Source organism: Magallana gigas, chromosome 8 (genome assembly GCF_963853765.1).
Source record: "Magallana gigas chromosome 8, xbMagGiga1.1, whole genome shotgun sequence".
NCBI classification, from domain to species: Eukaryota; Metazoa; Mollusca; class Bivalvia; order Ostreida; family Ostreidae; genus Magallana; species Magallana gigas.
This window is the reverse complement of record NC_088860.1, coordinates 12,208,761-12,230,163: the sequence shown is the minus strand read 5'-3', so window position 1 is coordinate 12,230,163 and position 21,403 is coordinate 12,208,761. Positions and strand designations below refer to the sequence as shown.

Sequence of the window (21,403 nt, the reverse complement as noted above, 5' to 3'; positions counted from 1 at the left end):
GGTTACTTTTTAACGATTCTTTGAAAAACGTGGTTCAATTACATGAATACAATGTATATATATAGTGAACAGAACTTTTGGCACCTTTTATAAAATTCTTGCTAAAAAAATCTGTTCCAGTCGAAAATACTACTGCTACATTCGTACAGGTAGTGAAACTCTAATTTGATTATTGGACAAAGCAGTTAAAATTCGAGTGCATTTACTTGTAGCAGCATAAAGTGTAAAGTTTTATGGTCCGCTCCTATTTGCGGTCACGTGATCCCGGCGCCATTACGATTTGTCAACAGACGGATTTTACGAAGGAGGGCAATCTTTTATCATCGGCGTTGCTGGATAGCTAATCCGGATTATTATTGGTTATCTGGATAAAACTATCTAATTTCTAAAGATGTGGAAATTAAGGGAAATAACAGATAAAGTGTAAGTGGATTATTCTATCGTTTTATGATATATTACCTTGACCTTAGATATATGTTACACGTATCGGTCTTCCGGTTTATGTTGTTGATAGTAATGTCAGAAGACAAATTTTGGGTTAATATTGGCAACCATGACTTTTCCCAATTAAACTTATGTCCATTATAGTAGACGTGCTTCCAGAAATTTTGTTTTTGATTCTAAAACATTGTTTTCGTTTTTGGGGGGTGTTGGCTTGTTGTCTGTCAAAACACCTCATATTCTCAATTTTCATGTCAGTAAAACATGTATTGGGAAATGCAGTGATTCATTTACATACAGCCTCAATTTTTATACCAAGTATATTCTGTCAAAGCTGAAAAAGCACTGAGATGTTGAACAATATCTCTACAATGATGAAAACGTAGTAGCTCGAATTTTCTCTACACTTAGTTTTACCGAATACTTGATTCTGCGACAGATGGTTTCAAACTGAACCTCTTATACCTTTCATTATAACGTTCGCAATGAAAATTAACATTAAATGACAAAGTTTATATTGGAGATAATGTGATGACTTTTAGTACAGTAATAAGTATTGCTTTTCACAAATCTATACTGAGTGGTCTATATATGTTGCCATTGTTATGAACTGTTAGAATTTTAAACGCAAAACTATGAGTATGGTGCTAAGAATAGGTTCTTGGCAGGAATCGTTCTGAAGCTAGTATCAATTTGTTCTGCAAAACAAGTACTGGTATCTGCAGTAAATGTTTGAACATGTAATCTAGCCTGAGGCTGCTGTCCAAGTTTTAGTTCCATATGTTTTTTAAGTTCTGTATTGTGTAGCATTTGTGTGGAATGATTTGATGGTGTATATTCATTTTACTTTCATAAGAACAGCAGAGAGTCTGAGACATAAATAACCAATATATAATAATTTATGTCTCTGATGTCAGATCGATACATTTAGGAGCACTGCTGTAGTTGTATGTGTTAATAACTCAGTAAATCAAATAGTACATGTTATATTTAATATGCCATACTAGCATGCAACCAATTCTTGCCAAACACCATTTCTCACTAATGCACTGTGCTGGTATTTGTTGTATATAATTTTATGTGTTGATAAAATGATGTAACAATGCAGAGAAATGGTACTTGGCCAGAACTGGTTGCACGCCAGTATTTAAAAGAGAAATTTTAAAAAACCTAAAAATAGTCGGTAGATATATTGTAGGAATAACACAAAATTTAAATTAAATAAAGATAAATTTATTTCACTATAGTGTTCAGTGCATGTACATTGTGTAAAATTTATTACAAGTCTTTACATGTATCAAGAAGAATTTTGATCAAGCCTTCAGAATATGATCTACAACATTTTGAGTTGGTATTAAGATACCCCTAGTATGATATATTATAATTTTGGAATTACATTGAATCATAAATTATGTATTGAAAATATAAAATTAGCACTGTTTTAATTATGATGGCTGGTGATTTAAAAATGTTATAGATTAAGATAGAATTGATTGATATACTAAGAGAGACAAAAAAAGGAGCTGGTTCCATCTACTCCATTTGCCATTAAACTTTTTCTTTTCTATTAAGCTAAATGGATTTATAAAAGTAAATTTAAAAGAATGAAATTATTATATAATCTCTTTGTTTTGTTGGCAAAATTTAATACACTGTAGCTTACACACAGTGTTACAGACGTAGTCAAAAAATGATTATTGCATCAGGTTTTATTTTAAATTTTCATTTTGCAGCACAAATGTGGTAATGAACTATACAGAAGTGGAGACCAAAGTCAGAGAAGCCACAAATGATGATGCTTGGGGACCACATGGTCAGATTATGCAGGAGATTGCTCGCTACACATTTACCTACGAACATTTCCCAGAGGTTATGGGAATGCTGTGGAAACGAATGTTGCATGACAACAAGAAAAACTGGAGACGAACTTACAAGGTAAAGATGTCAGATTAAAAAATAAAACAGTTCTGGAATTTTAGACAAAACATCTTATATCATGCAATATTCTTCACAGAATTCACAGAATATTTTATAGCTAAATTATAAACTAAGACAGTAATTAATATTTAAAAAGAATATTGAGGTCAAGAATTTTTAGAGGTAAATTAATTATTTTCACCTCGTTCATTTCGGCCATAAAACTGTTAAAAGGCAGTAAAATGTATAACTGTTTATATTTTTAAAAAAGTTGACATATTCAGAGAATTTTATCTAAGATTTAAAGCTTTTAATTATGATTTTCAATTCCTTGCAGTCCTTGCTATTGTTGGCATACTTAGTGAGAAATGGATCAGAAAAGAGTGTCACAAGTTGTAGAGAACACCTTTATGACCTCCGTGGACTAGAGAGTTACACATTTACTGATGAATTGGGAAAGGACCAAGGATTAAATGGTAGAGTATTGTTTACTGAAGGCTGTGGTATGTGTTGTGATTCCTTGTAAAGATTTTTTATCTCAGTCTCGGTAACCACCCTATATTTATTTTCCATATCGATCCTATGATCTTAATTTCTTTGGCTCCAAAAACTTGTACATTCCGAAAAGGACTTGTTGAGATCTGATTGTATAAATACTTTTTCAGTTATCTGAATTTATTTTTCGTAAATGGTTATACATTTTCATGTATTTTAGTGAGAACCAAAGCAAAGGAACTGGTAGACTTTATTCAGGATGATGAGAGGTTACGAGAAGAACGTAAAAAAGCCAAAAAGAATCGTGATAAATACATTGGAATGTCCGGTGATAGTTACTCATCCTCAAGCAGATACAGTAAGACATCTACTGTACAGTAGTTCAGCTAGTATATGGCACTATTTTACAATAAGTGAAAAAAAACAACATCAAGACCAGATTTCACTGAAAATTATTGGTAAGAAATTCTGGGAGATTAAACCTTTTAAATAAGTTGGAGAACTTGTTAAAAAAATGATATGGAAAATTAAATAGTTAAGATAACGTTCTTCAATGGCAGTAGAACTGGGTTGATAATACGATTGCTGTATTTTGTAGGTGATAGATATGATGAAGAGCCTGCATCGACCGGTGGGGGTGGGGGAGGTGGTAATGTCAGCAGTAATAGTGGCCGGTCAAAGTACAGACTAGACGAAATTGACGACTGGGAGACTGGCAATAAATCTATAGCCACAGAGGCGGTAGACAAGGTCAAAGGTCTGTGGAACAAAGTTCAAGGTCGAAGAGGTCCTGATGATATAGTAGACTACAGGTGAGGATCAAAAATTGTGAAAAGTGATAAAACAATCTCAGGATGTATGATTTGGAAAGGAGTTTAGGGCTACGCAGATAATATATTGGCAGAAAAATATGAAAGCTTCAATGCTTATTCTGCATGATAGTGCTTTTTTTTAATAATGGAAATTGAGTTTATTCTAAAATGAATTAAAAATTTATTGACATCAGTGATGAATTTTGAAGCTTTGATGTTTTCAATCATTGTGGTATTAATCTGCTTATTGTTTGGTCCATTAGTCTAAACATTTCATAAGAAAACTGTCATCAACATTATATATAGATGCTTACCCAAGTTTCATATTACTACTATATGAATTTGCTTTCATTCAATACTAAAGTAAGAAGAAGTTGTGCTTCTCAGAAGTTTTTTCTCACTTTTAACATCAAGCAGGCTCAATGGCGAAAATGGATATATACAAAATACTAGGTACCCTTATAACATAGTGATAAATCTATTATGAGGTAATGTAACTTGAAAACTCATATGTATTCTTTTGTCCATATTAGTGGTCTGACTTGATCAGTTCCATAGTAGATATATTTTTGTGATTTGAAGTCCTTGTTGTTGGCTATAATCAGTCTGTGTGGGGGATATTGCGTCTGTTTTGTTTGATTGATGTGGTAAATCAGCCAGCATGTCACTTTTGTAGCTCAAACCGCGCCCCTGGTGGCAGAAAGAACAGTTTGACTGACTTTAGGTGAGAACTTATACTAACCAAAAGTTTATAAGAAGAAGGAGAGAATTCTTTGTATACTAACAGTCTGGAGAATGTTGTAAAGATGACAGCTAATGTTTCAAACCCTTGTTGTATGATGAATGAATTTAGCATCCTTGTATTGCTGGCTTGCCTGCATTTTGAGTTTTCATAGAGTTTGTTAGCTTCCGTTAAGTTTTCTATTGATTTTTTTAGGGGCTAGTGTCAGACTGCTACTGTTATGATATTATAAATAAAAAATATGATATTTGAAACAAAAAGAAACTTGCTTCTAATTTAACTTTTTGAGTTTGAAAATACATAACCAGAAGGATTTTTCTGCATATTTGCTTTTTAATTGATCCCGAAAAAAGATTATACCGTCATAAATATTAAGCCCATATGTTGAAGCAATACTTGCCTATGAAAACTTTGCACAAAATTCATCTGTGTTACACAGGAAAGGTTCTTTTAGGTTTGAAAAAGACATCCATGCTACATGACTATTATCTCACTAGGAAAACTTTTTTTTCTTACAAGTCCATATGTCCTAATGTCTTTAAGTCTAGTTTTTGTGTTTGATGTTGTTGTTGTGGGCATTGTTCATTTATGAATGCGTACATCAAAGGAGTCGATATAGAGTCATTGTGATGGATTAGATTCAAGCATATATAACTTTAACTCTTTCAAATCCAGCATGTTAAGTACAACTAAGTGTTTATTTCAGTTTGCACCTAGTCCTTTTTTACCCAAAATATAGGAATCTTGTTACAAATATCCAGAGAGACCTGAAAAATCCATATTGATGCATAATATACTTGTAAACATCTACTGGCTAATGACTGTTTACGATATTTCAAGTTTATTTCTTTTATAAACATGTATTCTGGTAAAGTTATCTTCACATATTTATAATTCAGGACACATATTCTATTATAAAAACATGATATATCATTTAAAATTCATGTTCATTTATTTTCCTTTTAACTGAGAATTTCTTTTTTAGAAATGGCATCCGTTAAAGTTAAATATAAATTTTAGACTTGTAATTTAGGTATTATAAACCCTCAAGGTATAGTACAGAGAATGATTAGTTTGTTATACTCATTTTAATACTTTTCTGTATTGCTGTATAAAATCAAACTTCTGGGGTTGTATGGATGGAAAGTCTTGTAAAATTGACTTTGCATGTATTGTGTTTGCTTTAATACTTTATATAAGCACTTGGTTTCATTTAGCCTACCGTTTTATAGCTTGTTGTTTAAAAGAATGAACACGCTCAGAATTTCATCACCATATTAAAATTTATCTTTCAAATAAATCTTATATTTACTGGTGTGTCAAAAGTATGATACAAATATGCATTTGATATTAATTCTTTTCCATTTTCCCATCATCCATACTGCAATTTCCAACTGTATTTTCCTCAATCTATTCTCTAGCTTAACAGAACATTGGTATGTTAAATTTCAATATTTTTGTTGTAAAATATAACCTCTGACATGCAGTTTACTATTTTCACTTTCATTTTAAAGCTGGAGTATGTCTTCTGTTTGGAGAACATGCTGCTGTTTTGAGATTTCTACAATCTTTCAAACCTGTACCTCTGAATGGAGTAGATATTTTGTGATGTTTGATAGCAGTGTTTTCTCGTAGCGGTGTACTTCACTGTACACAGTGGTGACACTAACCCTAGTTTTCTCCCTTGACCAAGGGAAATATTTTAGTATGTGATGCAGAAATGTTTTAAAACTTATACAAAACATACTAATACATATATTATGGTATCTCTATTGTATTCATGCATGACTTTACAGCTTCTTTATTGTAAAATCATTTTGGTTTTAGACCTGTTTACTCTAACTTTGAATTTATCATAAATGTCACGTACATGTAGGTGTTCATTTCATAAAAAAAAGATGTGAATGAAGAAATGTTCTAGTTCCCTGTGTCATTGCACATTAAAGTAAAATCTGATCAAAGAGATTTTGAATTAACATTGCATTTAATGATAAACTAAGAATAAATGTCGAAGAGATAAACAGGTTTATGGTTTATTTGTATTTTTCAAAGTGTTATGTTCTCGAATTTCTAAATGCAGTAAAGAAATATTTTTTAATGAAAAGATGTCAGTTTAAGGGAAGTGTTACATGATTATTGTGTATTTAGATTTACTTCATAATAAATCAATAAATAAAATAGATTGGAAGGATATTAGACTGGAAATTAGGTGTCTTTTCAAACACCTAAACTTGATTATTTAGATAAGTAGAAAGAAGTAACTGTTGATTCCTAGTTTGTTTCTTGTAGCAAATGAAGTTTTAGATTGTTGTAAAGATGAGGTCTTGTAAAAATTGATTGAAAGCATGTACTGGTTATACATGTATTTGAATTACAGGGACCTCATCCTCAGTGTAAAAACTAAACTGATTACTAATAATCACTAATATTTTGACTGATTCAGAAATAGATATCTATGAACTTGTAGCTTTGTTGTTATAATCTATAATCTATAGAAATTGCATGTCATTGAATATATGTAGTTTTTAGTAGGTACTAAACTAAGTACTATTTTACATTTAAATTCTGGAAAAGATTTTGTCCCATCCATATTCATCATTTATGAAAATAATATTGGACAGTGACTACACCCCTTTATCCAAATAAAAAGTAAAGATTGAACAGATTCAAACAAGGGCACAGCAAAGCCAGGCTTCTCCTAGCAAGAGAACACAAGATAAAATTGAAACTTGATTTTTCAGACTGAGTCAGCATGCAATACTGTAAATTCCTTATATTACGCGAGTACTTAATTCCGCGATCCCGCTGGTTTATATCAAATCGCGAAAATATAAAATCGTAAATGTTGAACTTTTCTCCTTATATCTTATTTCTTATAGTTTTCAACTCTCAGAAAATAATTGCGAGATTTTTGAAATCCGTGAAGGATGCTTCTTGCGATTTTACGCAGATTTTAATTCCTCGCGTTTTATAAGGATTTTACAGTATCTATTCTAATGTCAAATTATTCTGTTATGCACACATTCTTTTTCCCCACTGACCTTTGAAATTACAGAAATGCCTATACCTGTAATTTCAATGAGTGATTGATTGTAGACGAGTACTGCACCTGTTTATCATGTGGAGGAAAGGTGGAGAAAACTATGAAATATATTAATTGTAGTTTCTTTGTATTTTACAGTGATGAACCAGAAAACAAATGTGATGATTTTGATGATACTCCAAGTTCTAAGTATTCCTACAAAGACGATGATGAAGAGTTTACATCTGTAGAACGTACACACACCACTAGAACAGAGAAAATCACAACGAACCGCCGCACACGATCTGTAGGGAAAAAACTCGACCTAGGGGCATCTTCTAGTTTAGGAAAAGATAAATCTGACACAACGGTAATAAATTTCAGATAGTCTTAATCATGGTTGTTTTAAGAGCATTTAGGCGATCATAATTTGATTTTTAGTTTTACGGATCCGCCGACTCTAAAAATTAGCATTTAAAAAAAAAAAAAAATTCGAAAATTTTCATGCTCAGTTCAAGCTGCTCGAGTCAAACCCGTGTTTCATAATAATAAATCACTGAGATGTTTAAATTTGGATGTAAAAACGCTTGCAGAATGATGGAGGAAGGTCAAGGTGTTGCAGAACATCGTTGGATTGGTTTCGTTGTGTTGAAAGGATTGGGCGAAATAGTTAACTTCGCCGGAATTTCCTCCAAAAGAGAAGTTGGAAGTCGTCCTGTATTATGAGTTCACAATCGTCTAAATTAACCCAAAAGGCAATACAATGATACTTTACTTATTCTAAAGACATTTTCACAGCCTCAGTTAACCCCTGTTGTGATTAGGATAATTACTGAGACTGTCTTATCTTTAGGGGTAGGCCTAATATACGGATGATGCAACCACATACTGTGCAACCGATGTTTATATCTTTTAGTGTTGATGCTACAATTACGTGGAAACTTGTAATTAATTAATAACTCTGCCAAATTAATGCTTAAATAATCATAAAACCCTAGGGTTGTTTACAGTTATCTTAAAAAAAAAGACCCTCTACATAACGGTTGTAATTGGGTCAAAAGGTTGTACTAATACCCCCAAAATACACAGAAATACATAAACTGTCATTGTTATTTGTCATTTAGCTAACACAATTGCAACACATTTCATCTATTTAATGTATGAATGCCTCAAATAAATTAAATTAATAATTTTTTTTTCATAATTATTAAAAGTTTTTTATTTTTATTGACTTGCTTCTAATCTAATTTAAATTATTAAAGGTTGAATCTGTGTACATATCATCATTAGTGTTATGCCATTGTCAAGTAATGGATATCTCCCTGATTTCTCAAACTTCTCTCTATTTTTCTGTTAGAGAGAATTGAAATCTCCCAAAAATTTTGCTCTAGGTTGGTCCCTGCATTGAAATTACACTTACAAACCAATTCATCCAATGCAAAACAAGTGACCCTCAGACCTAGTGTCTGCATGCAATGCACACAGTTGGAGTCCTCACAATCGGAGGTGGTAGTGATATATGGCAGCAAGAGTTGCCTCAAAGTACCCGGGCCAGCAGCTGACATGTCTTTTTTTTTTTTTTTTTTTTTTCGTCCTCCGACTTGACTTTTCTTGGAAAAAAATCCGTAAAACTAAAAATCAAATTATGATCGCCTTATGCTTGAAATGTAGTTTTATTAGATTGTGTATCTTGAAGTAAATATTGCTTGTCATTGCAAGATTTTTTCTTGAAAATCTGTTGTTTTATTAAAAGAAAATTCCTAAATGTTTGTAGCTATGAATTTCAAATTACTTTGTATATGATTTTTTAGTCACAGACCAGTAGCACCGGTGTGAGAGATGACTTTGGACCAAGCTTACTCGACATGGGAAATACCAAGTCAGTGGATGACGGCTTTGCTGATTTCAAATCAGCAACAGCGAATGGTGATTTTAATCCAAGAGGAGATATGACAGCTGGTAAGTCTTTATCATTTTTATAATTATCACAAATAAATCTTTGTTGGATGATGTACACTCCCTTGTGAGGTGCTCTTAATTGTTCATTGTTTTATATTGCAGTTTCTCCAAACAAAGAGTTTGGGGATTTCGCGGCCTTTGACAATAATGGTTCCAGTGTTGCCAAACCAACAGGGTATGAACTGAAGAAACTGTGTAAATGTAGAATTGTTGATAGTATTTTACTGCATCAGTGAAGCTTAAAAATTTTTGTTTTAGATTATTGAACAATTTATTTGAATGGTCCTAGCTGTTACAGTAAATTGCTTAATCACTGTTCCTTTCTTACATGTACATGTATCTGTGGAACTTGAGCAACAATTCAGCAATATTTTTGCGGGTGCTTGTTATATTTCAAATCTCCAGTTTTAGATTGTTTGACTTTAAGTGTTTGTTTTTTGTGATTCCAGAAGTGATAGCTTTGCAGACTTCTCTCAATTCAACCCAGCTGCTGCTAGCTCTTCAAGTTCAGAGACAGCAAGCAATGATTTATTGGACGTGTTTGGAAACACCCCTGCCTCTGTTTCCAGCAGTGGTAATATGGGTATTCCAGCTATGGGCAACATGAATATGTCTGGGATGAACCAGCCCATGATGGGCGTAAATATGAATATGGGAATGAGTGGAGTGCCAAATCAGGTTAGTTTCATAATTTCTATACAAGTGATAAAATGCTTATCCATCTTTGCAAGTTTACACATGTATTTATTTTGTCTTCTAAAAATGCGATTTCATACTTTTTTTCTTTCAACACCCCCAGAAGACTCCTTATTTAATAGTAGATAAAATAAAATAAAGGTATTGAAAATATATGTTTGAACATTATGACACTGTCCAAGCTTTATGATGTTTTTTAAAAATTAATTACCAGAGATCTAAATTGTTTTCTACATTTTCTAAATCTCAGATATTTCTTCTATATACAGATGGGAATGAATCCTCAGATGATGGGTATGACGTCACAACCTCAGATGACTGGAATGAACATGGCACCGGGAATGTCCCAAGGCATGATGGCACCTATGGGAATGCAACAGGTTTGATTTGAAAATATGACATAATTCATAGTTTAATATGTAGAACATCGAGAAAAAGATTTCTTTTTAAAACTTGGATGGTTTGTTATATTTATGTGATACTGCATGTTTCTGTTTATCAGAGCAATAAATTCATCACTTGAGTTGTTACATGCGACAGATGGAAATCAGAATATTCAGCTTGTTGTCAGTAAATTGGAAACTTTGTCTTTACATATTTTGATTCTGTTTTCCAGCCAATGATGATGCAGCCAGGAATGCCTCAAAACATGGGATTTGCAGCCAGTTTTCCAATGCAAACCACAGGAATGGTAAGTTGATCCTGGCTAAAAAGAAAATGGTAGTCTAAATGACACATGTATCCCATTAAATGGTTTGAAAACATGAAATTAAGTTTTCGAGAAGATGACTGCCACTTTCTTTAATGAGTAGAAGGTAACACATTGCATGATACTAGATTTGTCAACCTAATGGGTATATGATCATGGGTTAATCATGTTCACCATGTAAATGCATGATAAGGTGTCCTGTGTAAAATGGTTGTATGAACACTGGTAATGGAATGGGTCTCAGTTTGATGAATGCCATCAAATACGTTGAAGTTCAGCTGAAAGCTGCATCTGATGAGAAAAAAAGCTTATTTTAATATTGTTATCTGCAAATTGGATAATCTCCCTTGCTTCAGTCACGCACACATGTACATGAGTATATATTTTAGCACAATCATGTGAAACCCTAAAACCAATCAATTTCCTGACACATTATATGCTAGGAGATTGATATATTTATCATTGAATCTGTGATATCTAAAGTTATACATATGTAATGTTATTAAACTTATGAATTAAACATTGTTTCCCTAACCAGCATGCTACAGCTGTGTGTATGTAAATTGGGTTTGGCTCAAATTAACACTTTGTACAATTTTCAATATTTGTTTAAATTTGAATTATACCATATTGTGTCAAGGTTAAGAAATGATATAATCTTTTCCCCGTTCTCAGTAATTTAATTCAAAAGAAGTACTTCTTTTTTATCAAAAGCATTCTTACACTATCATAGAGTTCCTTAATCATGATAACCATGTACCAAAACATTCTAATACCATGTAACTTTAGGTTGCAGAAAAAACGGAAATAACTAGCATTACTACTACATCCACATCTGAAACCAAGGTTGGTTCTTTTTTCACCCTCCTTTCAGCTTCATATATAGCTGGAGAGTAAAAAACAATGGTACCAACAATGTTACACATCACATACAAAGACCCAGGTGAGGTCAAAATCAAGATTGGAGCGTAATTATTATGCCAATTTCATTGGCAAAATGGTTACTGGTTTTTTTCATTAAGTGTCAAAAAAAAATTTGGCTCAGAATATTGCATATAAATTTGCTTCATGTATCGTAATTTAACAGAGAAACTCAATGATACTTTGTATGTGGTGTGTGTGTCTTCTCTTTTTCATTGTTATATTGCTTTCATGTATATGCTAGATTTACAAGTTGTTAAAGGTGTGTTTAATTGAACAAGCACAAGATGTGCGATATTACATTGTGTTAATGCAGACAACCTGTGTACTTAGATTTTGTATTCTAGGAAGGAGTTAAAATCTTGAAGAAAAAACAATTAATGGTTGAATGGTTTGAGATATTTTTGATAAATATTATCAATATTCAAAAACATGGACATATATGTATTAAAAAGAAATGTAGACCAAGAAAAACATTTTTTAAATTATATTTTTTTTGGCATAATACAGAAACATGTATTTGGGGGGAAAAAGGTGGTGGGAATACATGTATATATACTATAATATATAATATACTTTAATGTATAATGTCATTTTAATACATACTTGAAACCACATTTACTTTAGTATGTTTTTTATCTATCTGCCTATACTTATCCTATATACCTGATTATCAAATATCATCCTTGTAACCAGTTCTGGTAGTTCAAATGTACGTGTACACAGATGACATCCAGATGAATTTTTTGTACATGTATTACTGCTAAAATGCTGCATTTCTACCAAAAAGGATTATATTGGTAATTTAAAAAAGATTTAAAATACATTATAAAGAAAAGCTCCAATTTATCCTATTAGCTATTTTATTCCTTTGCCAAGGTTCTTTAATACAATAAAAAATCATGGAGGATTTTATTTACTAAATGTATAGAAGTATTTGCACACTATAAGGTATGTGCTATAAAACTGCTATACAAACCAGAGAAGAAAGAAATTGTTTGTGTTCAGGTAAGTACGGTAATAGATACAGTGTGTTGGATTTGGTAAGGTAATGTTCGTAACCTATGTCTTCTGTTGCAGCAAAAGAGTGCCAACACCTGGACAGACACCGGTAAAGTCAACATCGATCTGGATGGACTGGGCTCCACCAACAAGTTCCTGAAGCATTCACAGCCGTCCATGAATCAGCTACAGCAGCAGTCTAGTCCAGGTGAGCATCCTTCTCTACCCCCCACCCACCCCTCCTCTCACGTAGTAAAAGCTAAAAACTAATTTCTTAAATATCTTTTGACAGATCTCTTTTGTCTTGTTTCTCCTCCAATAATCTTTATCCTTATTGAATATAGTAGAACATTTCTTAAATTAATATCTTTACAATCTGTCCTTTTCCTATTAATTCTCTTTTTATCCAAAGCCCTTGACCATTCAAAGTGAAATATTAATACAAATATATAAAGTACAACTGTTTGAGATATACTTTCACAAACTTTCATGCTTTTCCCTTGTGAATTCTTTGCATGAATTTAATTATCACGAATGACCGTCACATGAGGGATACAAAGTCCTACATGTATCAGTTTTTACTAAATGCTTTACTGAAAGATTATAGTTACTAAACCACTAGATTTTGCATGTGTTTAAGGTGTACCAGTCAACTCTTGGAACCCAGAGTTGTATCAGATGGGCTACCCGCCTGAATATGGTATCTGTTTCAAGTTAACACTGTATTCTTGTTGTGCATGTTCTTAATAATGTTTTGCATTGTTAAAAGTTTCTTTTGATTTGGGGTTTGTATCACTAGCTTAAAGGAAGTGAACATGAAAAAATTATCAAGGGCTTAAATTTGTCTGTTTGATGTGTATAATGATACCTGAAAATCATATAGACACAGCTTTCCTCAGTAAGAAGATATACCACTTAGAATAACTAATTATTGCAATCCATGAGCGCTGCCATATTGTTAAAATCATTACCTCCCTGCTGGGTTATCTCTAAGCATCTAAGAGAGGGCAGTACCGATGCTGACGTCAGTGAGACACATTGCATTTTTACACGCGTTTAGTAACAGAGATAAAATGCAATCATCAAAATGTGAATTGAAACTTGAAATGGATGTAAAGAGTTGTCATTTTGAAACAGGGCTTATGGAGGAAGATTTCGGATCTCAGAATGATGCATTCCCACCAGCAGTTAATGTGACATGTCACTATAGAATGGAATATGCCTGGATCAGTGTTATTGTGACCTAGTTTTTCTTGCACTGATGTGTTGTTATGAGTTTGAACATTATGTGTGCTACATAAATGAGCACACAAGGTGCATTGCTCAGCATCCTTATTTTTAAAAAGTGTCTTAGTTCTGTTATTCTTCTGACAGCATAAACCGATTTGGCATACGTATCATCCAGATCTAATCTAATATTTATGTTTTTATAAAAACAAAGCAGAAAGATTTCTAGAGCATTAAATAAAAAGTAACAGTAAGAAACCGCACCAAGAAAATGAAATAACATTTTTATATATTTTTTTTTAAATCTACAAACAGCATTTTATTTATCTAAACACTGACTGCCACATCTATTGTACAAACATCTGGAATGCGATGGTCTCATATTTCACATATTATCTAATCATTTTTTGCACAAATCATATATAGTTACCTAAGGTTACCTAAGGTTCATTTATAGAAATGTTCTAAATCCTTGTCCCCTAATGCCAATGACAGTAAAAAATTTTGCTTCCCATCCAGGCATAATTTTTCTTTGTAACTTTTATGAACTCAACACTGGCCCAGTTCTAACATTGACCCAGTCACTAGCAGCAATGTGGCTTATCTACGTCAGGGAACAGATGCATGCTGGGGAAAAATGGATTACCTCCATAAACCTTTCACTGAGAGTGTTTAATTGATAACATCTCATGATAGAAATAAACAGAAAGGTTACAGACCTCATTTTTATGTTTCAAAGGGCTTTTAAAATTTATAAAGCAACAATTAATTTTTTCATGTTCACTTCCCTTAAATTTCATTCTTTTTTCTCCCCTTACGTATAAATTATTATAGTTTTGTTAAGTGATGCTGTAAGATTGGCAGAGGCATTGTATTGTTGATTGCTGTGCATTATGCCTGGTAGTTTTCTCTTGATTGGCTCTGTTTAATCCACATTTGTTCTCTTTCATCAATTTGTGATGCTGCCTGAATAACTCAGCAACTACAAATTTTGGAGTTTGGTATTTGGCATGTACAGTGTAATATAATTATCAAAGTACATGCACTTCATTTATATACCAATATGTGTAAACCAAAGGCGCCTGATATTAAAAATATATCTTTTATTATTATAGTACAGGGGATAACTATACATGTATTATTAATAGAAATATTTGTAATGTCAGGCCCATCAATGTGTTTATTTGATATGAATAAAGTTACAGTCAAGATTTTGTTTGGTTATGCTGAAATGGTGGATGTGAAGTCTTTGGTATTAATAAGGTTCTGTAGCTTTTCTCTAGAAAAACCCAAGACCACACCAAGCTGAACTTGGATGCATTGATTTATGTTTCTGTTTTGTGAATATGAAATAATTCTCGAGCAATACTCTGTTAAACTCTTTAGTTTTCTATTCATCAATAATGAAATATATTATTTTCATAAAGTGTGGAATAAAGGAAATAATGTAAGATAATATAGTTTCCATTCGAAATGAATTTTAAATGAAAAATGAAATGTTTTGAATAATCTTATAAGCTTTTAATCTTTTAAAGTAATAGAATAACAAAAAGAGGTGAATTAATTTATGAAAATATTTCATTACCGGTAAATAAAAGTTCCTAAACTTGATAAAATTATTGATGTATACATGATGAACAACTGGTTACAGTACTAACACCTATTTGAAGGTGCATTTTCGTTTAATTTTATTTTTATATGTAAGAGAGATGAATTCACACTTTTGTATGCATTGACAGGAATGATGCTGGGGAACCAGCCAGGAATGAGTGGTCTACAGCAGGGAATGCAGAACATGGCAATAAACCCTGGCAGTATGATGGGTCAGCCCGCACCTATGATGGGGCATCAGATGGGTAAGTAAGACAATAAACCCTGGCAGTATGATGGGTCAGCCTGCACCAATGATGGGGCATCAGATGGGTAAGTAAGACAATAAACCCTGGCAGTATGATGGGTCAGCCCACACCAATGATGGGGCATCAGATGGGTAAGTAAGACAATAAACCCTGGTGGTATGATGGGTCAGCCCACACCAATGATGGGGCATCAGATGGGTAAGTAAGACAATAAACCCTGGTGGTATGATGGGTCAGCCCACACCAATGATGGGGCATCAGATGGGTAAGAAAGACAATAAACCCTGGCAGTATGATGGGTCAGCCCACACCAATGATGGGGCATCAGATGGGTAAGAAAGACAATAAACCCTGGCGGTATGATGGGTCAGCCCGCACCAATGATGGAGCATCAGATGGGTAAGTAAGACAATAAACCCTGGTGGTATGATGGGTCAGCCCGCACCTATGATGGGGCATCAGATGGGTAAGTAAGACAATAAACCCTGGTGGTATGATGGGTCAGCCCGCACCAATGATGGGGCATCAGATGGGTAAGTAAGACAATAAACCCTGGTGGTATGATGGGTCAGCCTGCACCAATGATGGGGCATCAGATGGGTAGGTAAGACAATAAACCCTGGAGGTATGATGGGTCAGCCTGCCTCAGTGATAGGACAGCGTAAGTGAAACAGTAGATAGATTATTCATTCCAGATGTAGAATGAAATCCTAAACTCTGATAAATATTTGAATTATGATCAGTTGTTACTTGAATTGATATGTACATGTATTAAAGTCTGCAGGCTTGCAGAAGAAAGACAAATTGCTTAGATCATACATGTATTGAATTTCTATTAATCAAATTTCAGGAATGTCTGTTGGCATGCAGGGAAATATGGGAATGCAGGCAGGCATGATGGGTAATATGCCTGTCGGGTCAATGGGAATGCAGAGCAAAATGATGGGTCAAAGTCAGTTCCAGCAGAAAACCGATGCAGCATTCAGTGCTTTTGGCAATTTTGGAAAAAAGTGATCGAAAGTGCATATGTTTTAAGTGTTTGATTTTAATGAATACAGGATCTACAATGTATGGAAAAGGTCAGGAATCTCCATTCGTAGAACATCAGCATTACCATGCTGGAGAGAACGATAAAACTGATTCACCTTGGAATTTTCCCATCAATGAGGTGATATATCTCGATACATTGATGTAGAAAGTTTTTATGACATGGATGTTGTGTTTAATATTTCATGGAATGAAATACTGATGTGATAAAAAAGAAATATGTGAAAATGTACAATATTTACTATACTTACTATATTTTTTTTAATTGTGCAATACATAATTCTTTTTTTTTTTGTATTCTGTATGATTTTGGGTCAAATACTATTTACATACAATGAAGACTTACAGTAGCAAGAATTTAGCTAGCAGTAACTACTGTTACATTGAGGGCCAATGCTGCATGTAATCTTCTCCATGCCTCTGCAATAGATATTTATTAAAATCCAAGAGTAGAATAGCTGTTGAGAAATGTATGTTCAATTTATTTGTTTGGGTTGTGATCATGATGTTAAAACAAAAACCACATGTAGATTATAAATAATCTGATGTCAGAAATTAAAATCTGTTAAACTGGATTTAAATGATCGCTATTTATTATTTTTAATCTATAAATATACATGTATATACTGTATGCATTACTATAATTAACAGTTTGATTTTAAACCCTTCAGTGTTTATTTAAGAAATAGTCTAATCTTGGCTTTCCTTTAAAGAAGTTTGGTCGTAATACCGGTAATGTTGATACTTTTTTTTTCAAATAATTCAGGTTTACAAATTGGCTTTATAATTATTTTTGAGAAAAAATTCCTTTGATTGGCATTAGCATTTTTCTGGATGGTTATGAAAATAAATATGTTTAAGTTTCTTTTCTAGCATATATGTTCATTAATTCATTGTATTGAATTTTATAAAAGGGGTTAATATCAAAATCAACTTTGTAGTGTTTGAAGTGATTTAACCAATGGTAATTATTGCTATTCTTTATTTCAATTAGAGATTGTTAGTAAACACAGGAATCCAGTAATATTTACCTATTATTTAGAGTCTACCTTTTTCAGTTTGTTTTGTTTACTTAAGTGGCTACATTGGCCTATATACTTACTAGATTGAAGCATTAACCTATAACCCAGAAAAAAAAGAGTTAAAAATGTTTTATTTAAACAAAAATAACCTGATAAGTTATGTATATGAATGTTCCAAAATAGTTATGTAGAAATTGTGACTGTACTTTAAATTCAAATGAAATTAGTCAACTACAATATGAAGTAAAGTTAATCATGACTCCTGTACTCTTATTTGTGTAAGAGATGTTTATGATTATGCCAAATAAGATTTTTAAACAGAAAATTCATTTATAAATGAAAAATTTATTAATTTAGAGCTTGAAATTTTATTACGCTGCTATTTGAAGATTGTGTTATTTTTTCCCTTAAGAGAGTTATCTCACCATTGTCTATTAAAAACATCAAATATATCAAAGGAAGAACATATCTAGGTGTTGGCAAAGACTCATTTATCATGTGATATGCTTCTGCTACATTCCAGTGAAGGTTTATTTCTACAGTGAATTTTGGCAATTACAAACTTGCTCAATAACACTGCTACTGTTTTAGAAAAAGTTTCTCAAATCATCACAAATATCTTGCCTTTACTTTTTACCTTGTGCTATTCATCGGGATTTACAAACATCATTTAAGTGCTGTAAAGTATCATATGATGAAATGACTTTGAAATAATCATCTTGCAATATGGGTCCAAATGATCAAATTGTATTTTGTTCATTCTCTGGGGTTTGCATGTTTATGTTGGATGTAGGGTTAGTCAAGATATTGGTCAACTGGTACCAAATCACATAAACAATCGATCAATTTTTTATGTGTACTATTTCAGATCCCTCTACATGTACTTTTGTAGATAGAGCAGTAGTCTTTATGTAAGATTTGACCATTGAACTTATATATTTTTTAAAAAGTTCATGTAATATATAATTGCAATTGTGTAGAAAGATTTCATGCGTTTGCATGGGCATATATCAATAGTACAGAAGATCTGGCATAAAAAAATATTGGGAAAGTATACACTGAATACAGAAGTAATTGTATATTTACATATTTTTATTTTGCAAACTTGAAATGCTTTTATTTCTAATATAGAAGTATACATGCAAGTTTCACAAGTATATTGTTATTATTGAATTGTTATGTGATTTTGACTCTTGTGAACATAATACATGTGTAATGATATTTACTTGTGAGAGTGTTTGTATGTATTGTGTAATCTGATTATTGTATGAATGAATGTGGTTATGATACTGATGTACGAGACACAGTATTACAATAAAGCAACATGAAAATGCCTTACAACATTTTGTTTGTTTTCCCTTTAAAAAATAATTTCCATTTATTATATCCTTTCCTTTTACCTTTAAAAGAGAAGTGAGATGATGAATTTAAATTACTGGCTTTTAAAACCCCCAGAAATATCAAACTTGTGGAAGTCATATAGTAAAATTATCTAAATATGCTTAGAAAAATTATTTTTTTATGAAACAAAAAACGCATTCTTGGTTAGCCTACATCAGACCTTTTCTTCTTAAAGACGTACATTTAAGCAAAGAGATAAACCTAAAATAAGATGAAGGACAGGACAACAGAGTAAAGTTCAACCCTCCATCAAACTGTGTCTGACCTACGAAGTCAGATAGCTTACAGCAGATTAGATATTGAGGTTCAAATTACACGCATGTTGGTTAAAGCTAGTCGGTGTAAAGTTTTCCTTCAGGAGGGAGGTTTCTTCTTATAATAGACAGTGTTTGCAATGTGCTGAGCCCTAAATAAAATAATATCTGTTTTAAACTCGTCAGTACTTGGAGAAATTTTGTCAGTCACATCCATATAATTCTCTAGAACAAGCTCAGATAAAAGACCTATATGTTTTATGTGAAATGGTTATTCACCAATCAAGAGCCATTATAACAACAAAGTTAAGTTAATAAATATATTGGTCGATAGAAAATTTAAGTAGGTAGCTTGAATTATCTACATAGATTGCTCTAGGTTGTTTAAAAAAAACTATTGTCATATAATTGCGAAATTTTGTCTGTGTTGTAAAAAGGAAGCTTGCATTAAAATAGCCAAATAAACCTACTTGAGGTAGGCAAATAAACATATATATGTAGGTAATCCAAAATAGGCAGCTAAATTTACCTATACAATTGAAGTGTTAATTAGGCCAACTACGACCAGTGATTTTTTAAGCTATGAAATCATCTATGACATGGCGAAGCATAATCAGGAACTCTGATTCATATTCCGCCTTGGCCAGTTAGTTGACAGTTTTGCATTTGTCCTGAAGTCTTTTTGTTATGTGGAGAGAGAGAGAGAGAGAGAGAGAGAGAGAGAGAGAGAGAGAGAGAGAGAGAGAGAGATTCAAACTTAAACACATGAGGAATGTAACATGACGCTCAAAATAAACGCAAAAAGGCCGAGGAAATTCGAGTTCGGTGTTTTCAACAATGAAAAATAAATCTGCATATATGGTAGATTTTCATACAGATGAACAATAAACATGAATTTAAATCAGGTTATATATTTCCCTGGTGATATTCAACGACAATCAACCCCAACAAACCCGACAGTTTCATAAATCCCCAAAAACACGCTGAGGAGATAGTGCCCCTTATTTTGAATTAGAGACACAGCAAGATAAAAACTCCTAATATAATTCGAATAAATTACACATCTCATGAATCAAACCACCTAAAAATTAGCGATTACAAACGTTTTGTCGTTCCCGCCATGTGACGTTATGACGTTGATGTACTTCGGGTCTTTTCTACGTTTAAACCATGGGGCGGTAACTCTGAAAATTAGATTTTACAAGTCAACTGTTAACGGGAGTTAATTCTATACTGCAAATTTATGATAAACACATAAAATCTGCAAGAGATTCTTTTATTAATAAACATTCATAGATAAACATATAAAAATATTGTCATTCAATTGAACGGTATATCATTGCATTTGCGTATACTGTGTGCACTGAAGAGCTCAGATCCTGGTTTGCACCATGGTTGAAAACTACGGCTCTCGCACCATTTTAATGTCACCAATTTATTATCCTAAAAGTCATGAAGGCTTTTTATTCGCTTCAATCGCTCTATCGGCGACATCCTTTGGAATTACAGGAAGGTTGTCTTCTGTAGTAGAAAAATAATAAGACTTCAAGTTAAATTTCTTTTAAAACAAGCTCTTGATATATATGTAAAAGACATATATGTGTTACAATAAAAGTTTAAAATTTATCAATTTCAACTTAACTCTGACAGTTTTTAAAACTGTTATAGTTAAGTTGAAATTGATAAATTTTAAACTTTTAATGTAACATATGTATTTTGCATCCATTAAATAAGCGAAATACAAACCAACAGTTTACAAGATATAGTTCAGCAAAGTATTAAAGAGCAATCATTTAACGGAAATAAACATTCTTAAAAGTTGAAAAATAATCTTTTGAAATTTAAATATTTTATATACCACAAATGACAAAACACAT

The 21,403-nt window shown here is 32.5% G+C and overlaps 2 protein-coding genes across 12 annotated transcripts in view; one reads left to right on the top strand and one right to left on the bottom strand.

The window, feature by feature from the left end:
• The first annotated feature begins 240 nt into the window (after positions 1 to 240).
• On the top strand, positions 241 to 19,214 carry LOC105342655 (clathrin interactor 1). Of its 11 annotated transcripts, XM_066068373.1 has the most exons (19): positions 241 to 423; positions 2,175 to 2,376; positions 2,696 to 2,834; positions 3,074 to 3,211; positions 3,452 to 3,665; positions 4,342 to 4,389; positions 5,441 to 5,458; positions 5,829 to 5,843; positions 7,589 to 7,799; positions 9,241 to 9,388; positions 9,491 to 9,563; positions 9,838 to 10,066; positions 10,354 to 10,464; positions 10,701 to 10,775; positions 11,583 to 11,639; positions 12,795 to 12,924; positions 13,357 to 13,416; positions 15,683 to 15,799; positions 16,653 to 19,214. In XM_066068373.1, exons 1-19 carry the CDS (start codon positions 392 to 394, stop codon positions 16,814 to 16,816), a joined length of 2,181 nt encoding a protein of 726 aa, XP_065924445.1. In that variant the 5' UTR covers positions 241 to 391; the 3' UTR covers positions 16,817 to 19,214. The 11 variants fall into 11 exon arrangements, with proteins under 11 accessions (XP_065924445.1, XP_065924449.1, XP_065924447.1 ...); XM_066068377.1 differs by lacking the exon at positions 4,342 to 4,389; XM_066068375.1 differs by lacking the exon at positions 5,441 to 5,458.
• A 1,571-nt stretch (positions 19,215 to 20,785) lies between these two features.
• Positions 20,786 to 21,403, bottom strand: part of LOC105342703 (uncharacterized) — a 39,143-nt gene continuing 38,525 nt past the window's right edge. The window contains exon 3 of the mRNA XM_034474530.2: positions 20,786 to 21,047. Coding sequence (XP_034330421.2) covers positions 20,977 to 21,047 — 71 coding nt within the window. The 3' untranslated portion in view covers positions 20,786 to 20,976. The remainder of the gene's footprint in view (positions 21,048 to 21,403) is intronic.